The 9,173-nt window shown below is 42.0% G+C and overlaps 1 protein-coding gene across 1 annotated transcript in view; it reads right to left on the bottom strand.

The window, feature by feature from the left end:
• stk24a (serine/threonine kinase 24a (STE20 homolog, yeast)) overlaps positions 1-8,357 on the bottom strand; it is a 20,818-nt gene extending 12,461 nt beyond the window's left edge. The window contains exons 1-5 of the mRNA XM_061792797.1: positions 7,822-8,357; positions 2,109-2,339; positions 843-899; positions 603-711; positions 62-219 (exon numbers count right to left, since the gene is read on the bottom strand). Of these exons, the coding sequence (XP_061648781.1) occupies positions 62-219; positions 603-711; positions 843-899; positions 2,109-2,339; positions 7,822-7,863 (597 nt within the window). The 5' untranslated portion in view covers positions 7,864-8,357. The remainder of the gene's footprint in view (positions 1-61; positions 220-602; positions 712-842; positions 900-2,108; positions 2,340-7,821) is intronic.
• Between the last annotated feature and the right edge of the window lie 816 nt (positions 8,358-9,173).

Here is a 9,173-nt window from a genome sequence, read left to right on the forward strand (position 1 = left end):
TTGTTTTGGTCACTACTGCATTTAAAAAAAATAGAAAGCAAGCAGATGTAATGGTTCTGACCTTTGAATCGTACGCCGATTGTTTTATGACTTCAGGCGCCATCCAGAAAGGCGTACCAACAAATGTGTTCCTCTTTATCTGCGTGTCAGTAAGCTGGCCCGCCACACCAAAGTCCGCCAGCTTGACATCACCTTGTTCCGACAGCAACACATTGGCCGCTGAAAATGCCAGACAAATGATTTACTTGGACTGCTATTTTTATATTTATCTCATTTTAATTCATTCTATTTTATTAAAGTGTACTCATGATGCTATGCATTTAAGCCTAAACTCAGTACAAAGATATCGAGATGGCTTTCTTGTCGTGTTAGCACTAGCGTCGCCACTAACATGACTCTTGAGAGTTATGTGCATGCTTATTACAAGATATGTGAAAACACAGAAGGGTTCTGTTAATGTTTAGCATGTTTTTCTTTACCTTTTGACCACGTCTTTGTGTTTTACAAAAGCATATTTGCCACTGCCCAGTTGAATATACCTCACATAAAATAGCACTTTTCAATTCATCATCAATCATGCCAACAGGTTCTTTCGCTCTCACCTTTGATATCTCTGTGAATTTTCTTTTCAGAGTGCAGATATTCAAGCCCCTTTAAGATTTCTCTCAAAATGGTGGCAATCTGCGTCTCATCGAGGGCGCCCGGTTCCAACTAGACAAAACATATTTATTAGTTTGTGAGATGCAGCCTCGAATGACTTTAGATTTGAAACAAAAAAAGAAAACCCCAAAAAACTATGGACAGAATATGGTCTTTATTGATGACTGACTTTGTCGACTTACCAAATCAAGGGCAGATCCTCCGCCCAGATATTCCATAATAATCCATAATTTTGTTCCCTGAAAAAAAAAAGCAATTAAGAGTGTTCACAAAACAAAAAGTCAGGCGTCCGGACCATAGTGAACCAGTGTGTTCACTTCCAGCAGTCAGCACATGAATCCTCATTTTTGCTGGTCATAAAACAGTATTTCGTTTGCAGATATAATATGTAAATTAGGCAATTTACAGACACATACAGTAGGATTTTGGAAATCCAAGTTATGTAATCTGTCACCTTTATGAGGCCATCATATATAAGTAAGTGTTGTTTCATTTTCATTTCTGGCCACCATTTTTTTCTGAGGAAGAGCAGGGCAAAGGCGCTACCATGACATAGCAGGACCTCTTATCATACATTATCAACAGGCAGCACATACACCAAGTCGTTTACAAAGGACAACTTGACTTCTACAAATTTTAATCTTGTATTCTGACAAAGGTTTGCGAGCTTTATTTATAATATAACCTTGATCCAGCCAATGGCCAAGCAGGAAAAGATGCTTTTTACATTAGTACAAGGACAATCTATTAAATTAAGATGAATTCCTTCCAGCCAACCTACTTCCCCAATGTGTTCCTTCTTGGTTCCCCGATAGCCGCAACAGTAGGTTTTTTGGAATAATGATGAGTGCCTTATAACAACAATCAATCAATCAATCAATCGATGGTAGAGCAGACCCTCTTAATCTACCGAAGATCTCTCCAGCTACAATGTTTTCCACCAGTATCAGAGTACATACCTAAACAACAACAAAAATACCCTACTTACACTCAGCACACTCCAAAAGCCACAATTCTCTCGTTCAACCAGGGGCATAATTGACATAATGGACTGCCATTACTCTCCGTGCCTTAAGTACCAGACTAAATGCCATTAGAGGCACTGTAAGCATAATCACACAATGTGAGAATGTACTACAACAAGGACAAATATTTACAACTCCCAACTGACCCTTTGTATGTAATCAGTGCAGCTATGAGAGATGACCAAAATACCAAGGACTTTTCTTTCCTTAAAGTAAGGCCAACCTTAACCTTTTAATAGGTTTGAGGATAGAAATGAACATAAGTATTTTTAACTTTATTGGACTAGACATGTATACGTGCCCGACTACTTGAAGTATTGAAGGACGTGTCTGCTAAACCACATTGGCTGCAATATTTATGAGAGATTATGAGGGGCAAGGCAAGCTACAAGTTCAATACAGGATGTTCCTGCTTGAGCTCACCTTGAGATAGGATCCAAAGTACTTGGTGATAAAAGGACTGTCGCACTGGCTGAGAACTGTGATTTCCTGTTGGATGTCCTCAATCTCATCCTCTGCTTCCTCCAGGTCAATTATTTTAATGGCCACCACCTTCTGAGTGCGATTGTCAATGCCTTTAAACACCTCGCCAAAGGACCCTTTGCCTATCCTCTCCAGCTTGGTAAAAAGCTCCTCTGGATCGGCTTTGAGGTTCTGAGGGACGGGAACAATACGTGTGCATTAGTGGGACAGCATTACATGTGGGAACTTGACACCAAATTCAAACATTCAATTGAAAATCTGTCACCTCAAAATTTGACCCATTCATATTCTTTTCATTTTCTATTCCTTGACCTAAGAATACAGAACAAAGTTGAAGGTTCCGTAGTAGCTTAAATCATTTGAAAATCGGTGTAACACAAACATAATTTAGGAGGTCAGTGTGTGGGACCTATTGACTCAACTAAAGGCCTCTTTATACTCCCGAGGTCGACAACGTCTGCATTGCATCACGTGACCGACGAATTGCCCCGCGCAGCACCTCTGCGTAGCTTGACGCGCACCCGCCAAAAATAGTTACTTTGCATTGAACGCCGCGGAGATCATCTATCGTGATTGCTCCATTTTAGTCACATGCTGTGATGGCGTACCAGCGTGCCCATTGGTTCTACATACCATCTACGTCGCCGCCATCTCGATCGATTTTGCAGCATAATTAAACGTATCATCTGGTCATCTAGGTCTATTTGTTCTGTCGTCGTCGCCATTGTTGTTGCTTTGTTTCTTGTTACTAAAAGGAAAATAAAAACAGCTACCGGAAATGGCAAAAAAAAAAAAAAAAAAAAAAAAAAAAATGCAGAGGAAACTCCACCCTGTGGTGTCCTATCCAATACCAGCCGTAGCGACACCCCCGACTTGGCGGAGAACTGCAGCACACTTTCAAAACAGCGCGCGTGGGTTGTGCTCGAGTGTAAAGGCAAACTCCGCGTGGGACAGCCGCAATGGCGTCAGCGCGGTCGCCGTCCGCGTGAGTATACAGAAGCCTTAAATGGCTTATTTCCCCGCAGAGCACCAGAGTGCAATTGCGCTCCTGCAGTGGGACACTCCCATTTCCTTTCATATTGTACAATCATTAGATCAAAAGATTCCAGGTTTAGCAGCCAAATATTTTAGTACAGATACATACAAATAAAAAAAAGGTTTCCTTTTAGTGTGACAGTACTCTGGATATAACTTGAGTTTTCAAAAGCTTAAACATTATACATTGGTGTTCCATGCATGTCCAAGACTTAACCTAGCAGGTAACCTGTCTCTTTCGATGGTAATATGTTAGCTCACAAAGAAAATTCCTCGGGTCTCCGTCCCAGGAGAACAGTTTCCTGTAAAAGTGCTAATGCATGCTAGGGAATGCTGTACGCCTGAGTTGTGGCTCTCATAAAAAGTGCAGTTGGGGCGGGGTGGGGTTGGGGGCTACTCAATTTGATAGGAATTAGACTTTACAAAAAAGAGATTGGTCGGCGCAGAATAGTGCACTGCAGAAAGAACACAAGCAAAAACTATCCAAACATTGGTGTGCTCGTTCACCCAGGTGAAAACAATGTTGAGCTTGTCCTCCGCAAAAACAACAAGTGCGCTGTGAGTGCAGACTACACACGATGGGAATGTACTTACCATAGCCACCGTCAGCACGTTTACAGCCACTGACTAAACCCCACCTAAAGCTTTGTTTGATGCCCTCCCGTGTGCACCGCAAACTCAACACACTAGTACCTCATCCAACTGCCACGCCCTCACCCCTCGCTGACAGCAATTCCCCACATTATGATCCCACTGTAACAGAACATGTGGCTGCGGGTCACATTTTCCAAAACTCCTAGTGACGTGTTGGCATGCGGATTTGCTAAGCTGTCATAGTTCAGAGGAGAGGACAGCTGTGGGTGAATGCAGTCATTGGACCAATCATCATCTTGTTGACCATCAATAAAATGTGGAAACTTATTCTACACACTAATTTTATCATTGTTAATCCTTGAAACAATTAAGTTTATCTGGTGTGGAAAAGGAAAACTGTGATGGTGACTATATAAACTACCGTGGTAAAGATGTCTATCCTGGCTGGCCAGAATAGTATTTTTAAACTGGTGGCAATGAATTGCCATCAATAATATATGAACAGAATTGCACCACAAAGTCTTAAGGCTTCTTTATACTCCCGCGGGCGGTGACCGCGCTGACGTCACTGCGGCTATCCCGCACGCAGTTTACCTTTATAGTCGAGCGCAACCCACGCACGCAGTTTTGAAAATGTACTGCAGTTCTCCTCCAAGTCGGGGATGTCGCTATGGCTGATATTGGCTAGGACGCCACAAGGTGGAGTTTCCTCTGCATTTTTGGCCATTTCCGGTAGCCATTTTTACTTTCCTTTCCGGAATAAGGAACAAAACAACAACCTTGGCGACCGTGCAACAGTGTCAGCTAGAACAAATAGATGCAGATGACCAGATGATGTGTTTAATTATGCTGCAAAATCGATCAAGAAGGCAACGGCGTAGGTAGTATGTGGAACCGAGAGGAACGGTGAGTACGTCATCACAGCATTTAACTAAAATGGACCAATCACGAGAGATGACCTCGGCGGCATTCTACGCGCAGAAACAATTTTTGCCATGCGCGCATCAAGTGATCCTGAGGGGCCACACGGGCCAATGCGTCGGTCACGTGATGCAATGCGGGCGTATAAAGAGGCCTTTACTGCGAAGACACTGACCTCCCAACTTCCAAGTACACAGAAATCTTTCCACTGCACGTTGATTACCGTTTTACATGGTCGCGTCTAGGTTTGCACGGTGTACCGGTTCTAAAAAAGTACTGCGATACCCAGCTTTCAAAAACGAAGTGTGGCAGGACTATTAACATGCTCACTACTACCGGAGAGTTGAACAGACTTCACACAACTGACTCAATACATTGTGCACAATTCAGCTTAGTTTGTACTTTTCTACTCCTGCTATTAAGAACTGCCCAAATACACACACACACACAGGGAAAAAAAGAAGTTGGCTAGTTTTCACGCATCTACATTTTTTGACCAATCTACTGTAAAGCATTTTTTATATTTTAAACAAAGCTGTGAGAATCATATTATTTTGTGTAATAGCGGAACAGTTGTCAATTTTTCATTTTGTTTTATCAATAGGGAATATAAATAATAATTGTATTTAATATCCTCCATTGCTACCTAATATTATTTTGAATGTATAAAAATACTCATAATTAGAAGTGCCATGTTTTGCCATTTATGATTCCACTGCTTTTACTGATGCTTTAGGTTGTCACAATCGGTATCAAGGGATTTTATAAATGTATCGCAAAGTGAGAATTTTCGTATCGTGGCAAACTACTGTGTCCATAAATGATGGTGCAACATTACATGGTGACAAGTCACTTTCCACTTAAGTGCTATCCCTCCTCACATGTCACTGGCAGGGTTCCTACATTTTGAGAAATCAAAAAAAAGAATAAATAATTTTTTAAAAATCTGATAATTTATGACATTTGAGTAAAGAGATGTTTTGTAGTCAAAATGAAAAATTTTACTCAATTTATTTTCCCTTGTAATGCCTGAGGACTTGACAATGAAGAGTGGTTGCAATCTCCTTTCTAATTGAATGTAAATGCTATTATTCAGTACTGCAGCAAATATATTTTCTAGTTTCTAATATTAAATAACAACCACAGGTATGACAATAAAATCAGTTTTTATTATTCCACGTATATATTCGGTATTATGTGACGGTTGATGCAAGCTCTCAGGCTGGCAACGCTGTACTCGCTGTCAGGCTTCGTTGACTGGACGGCAGCATAAAATTGGCGCAGGGTATCATTCAAAACCTCAACGGTGAGGCGCTCGGTTCGTACTTTTGTGCCAGGAAGTGTTTTTGAATTTTAATCTGATTAAATTTTACTGAGTTAACTTTTCGTTAAAGTTCTTAACTCTCAATTCCTCAGCAGCACCCCAGTCATCAAAGGTGTTGTAATCACCAAATAAAGGAAATGATTAAATCACTCATTATGGTTTTAAATTAGTTAATTTATGTCCTCAAAGTTCTTTACGTTTCCTTTATAGAAAATTTGACTGTGTCAGGTTGCTACAGTTGCCTGTATAAACAGCTAAGGGTGTTGTGTATTAATCTGGAACAATGTAATGATGTTTTGACAGAAACTTCGAGACGTTTGAAGGTTATACATTGTCATGATTATTATTCATAATTATTATTCATTATCAACTGATAACGTACACCAATAGAATTTTCTTCTCGGGTTCTGATCGGGGGGGGCCGTTCCTCCTTATCCCGCCCTTCCAGGTCTCACTGTCATTGCCCATGTGAGCATTGAAGTCCCACAGCATAACGATGAAGGCCCCAACGGGAGCGCTCTCCAGCACCCCCTCAATGGACTCCAAAAAGGGTGGGTACTCTGAACTGCTGTTTGGTGCATAGGCACAAGCAACAGTCAGGACCCGTCCCCCTACCCGAAGGTGGAGGGAGGCTACCCTCTCGTCCACCGGGGTGAATCCGGGTGGCAATAAGTATACCCACACCTGCTCGCCGCCTCTCACCGTGGGCAATTCCAGGGTGGAAGAGAGTCCAACCCCTCTCAAGAGGACTGGTACCAGAGCCCAAGCCGCGTGTGGAGGCGAGCCCGACTATATCTAGTCTGAACTTCTCGACCTCACACAGCAGCTCGGTCTCCTTCCCTACCAGAGAGGTGACATTCCACGTCCCTAGAGCCAGCTTCTGTAGCCGGGGATCGTATCGCCAAGGTCCTTGCCTTCGGCCACCGCACTGCACCCGACCCCGATGGCCCCTCCCACAGGTGGTGAGCCCATGGAAAGGGGGACCCACGTTACCCTTTCGGGCCCCATGGGTGCAGGCCCGGCCACCAGGCGCTCGCCTTCGAGCCCCATCTCCAGGCGTGGCTCCAGAGGAGGGGCCCGGTGACCGGCATCCGGGCAAGGGAAACATCAATCCAGTTATATTTTTCATCAGAGGAGTCTTTTAGCCGTGCTTTGTCTGGTCCCTCACCTAGGACCTGTTTTCCATGGGTGACCCTACCAGGGGCATGAAGCCCCAGACAATTTAGCTCCTAGGATCAACCCCTCCACCACGATAAGGTGACGGCTTCCAGGAGGGGACTACTTTTTTTTTTTTTTTTAAATGCCTGTGAAGATTCTCGGTCATCCATGACATGGTAATCTGCAAAAATCAAATTGAGCCAAATGGACACTTATTTGTTGAATTTATTATTATTATTATTTTAAATGCCTGTGAAGATTCTCGGTCATCCATGACATGGTAATCTGCAAAAATCAAATTGAGCCAAATGGACACTTATTTGTAGAATTTATTATTATTTTTTTTTACAGAAACGTTCAAATAAGAGTTAAAAAAACATTTTTTTATGACATTGCTATTGAAAATTAAAATAATTTCCTAATCTGGCTACTTTTCTCTCAAAGTGCGTTGTTACTGTGTTGACTTCAAGTGTTTCAAAAAGAGGTTGTCTCCAAGGTATTTAGACGTCTGAATATAGTTGCAGGTTAGTAGTGACATTTTGGAAACGTAGACAGGAAACGCACAAGCAGTAGAAAATTCAATAAAATAATGGTTAATTGTCTGGGGTGGATAGATTTTACCTGAATCCCCGGAAGCCCACTTTGTATCGGAGAGTGAGCCATGGCGTCGGGTCAGCTAAAACGGCTTTCCCACCTCGTTTTACAGATTTCCTCTTCAGCGGTGTGCTCGCTTTACCGACCTCTGTTTTAGACGACGTGATCCGCACTGCAGTCCCGGCGAGACTGCTCACGGTGCCGGAAGCAAAAGTTGTTTGGTTTACAAGATAGCGCTCGACTTGTGTCGCCGTGTACTTCGAACCGCGTCCCCCTTGCTTTCCTTCCGCAGTTAGCTTACGCTCGCGATGCTAAGGCTACTTCAACTGCTAGTTGGCAAACAGTTCCAGTTTGCTTTATATTTTATCTCAGAGGTCCTGTGGGAAACCTCGAAATTTGCAAGATATATTCCCGTTGTCAAGGCAGAGTTTCGGCCACGAAATATTCCCAAATAGTTGGCAAACATACACTGTTATGTAGTTGCATCGTTTGTTGCTCTCAACACTTTTCTAGCTCAGTCGGCGCCATCTTTGTTAATGTTATTTTCATTTTGTGGGCACAGCCAATCGGAGCGTAGAACAGTGCGGTGTGCGTAGACGACAGCCTCGGTCAGAAGCGTCACTGAAGAAGAACCCAAATCGTGACCAAAGTTCATTTTAGTGCCATTTTTTGGAAAATGTTTGAGCATTTATTCGATAATACGGAGAGGAAAAAAACAAGTGTTATGTGAAGGGCATCTGGGTCAGAAAATGATTTAATCAATGTTCTTATTAACCCTGTACGCAGTTCTGTCAAATTTTATTGCAGTTTATTCCAGACAGTGAAACCACTGGCGAATATGTCTGTGTTGGACATTGAACACTGTGGAAGGCTTGAGATTATCATGATTTTATATCTATATAAAGCTGTTATTTCTATTTATTGTTGTTGTTATTATTGTTGTTGTTGTTATTACTATTTTTTTCTTTCAGTTTCTTTTAAATTGTTCTTTGTAACTCTGTATATGGATCCCCTGGCTCTGACATAAAGAATACAGTAAAGATAAGATCAAAGATAACCAGTTAAAGTCCATGTACTAGTAAGACAATTCAGCGCACGAGCAGAACGACTGTCTTCCTCATTCTTAACTGTAACTAATGTAATTGTATTGCTCATATTGTACTGGGTGACCACACCCTTTCCTTCATGGCAGTAAGTTCCATTTCCTGTTCCGTGGTTACATCACACTTTTCCTCTTTGCCATCAATCATAAAAACAACAACAAAAAAGCCAAAAGAATTGCGATTAGATGAGATTTGACATACTGATGATTTCTGGGATGGAAGTAATGTTTGACTTTTGAGGAAAATTAAACAAGAAACAAAATAATATCTACATGC

The sequence above is a fragment of the Phyllopteryx taeniolatus genome, chromosome 12, assembly GCF_024500385.1.
Source record: "Phyllopteryx taeniolatus isolate TA_2022b chromosome 12, UOR_Ptae_1.2, whole genome shotgun sequence".
NCBI classification, from domain to species: Eukaryota; Metazoa; Chordata; class Actinopteri; order Syngnathiformes; family Syngnathidae; genus Phyllopteryx; species Phyllopteryx taeniolatus.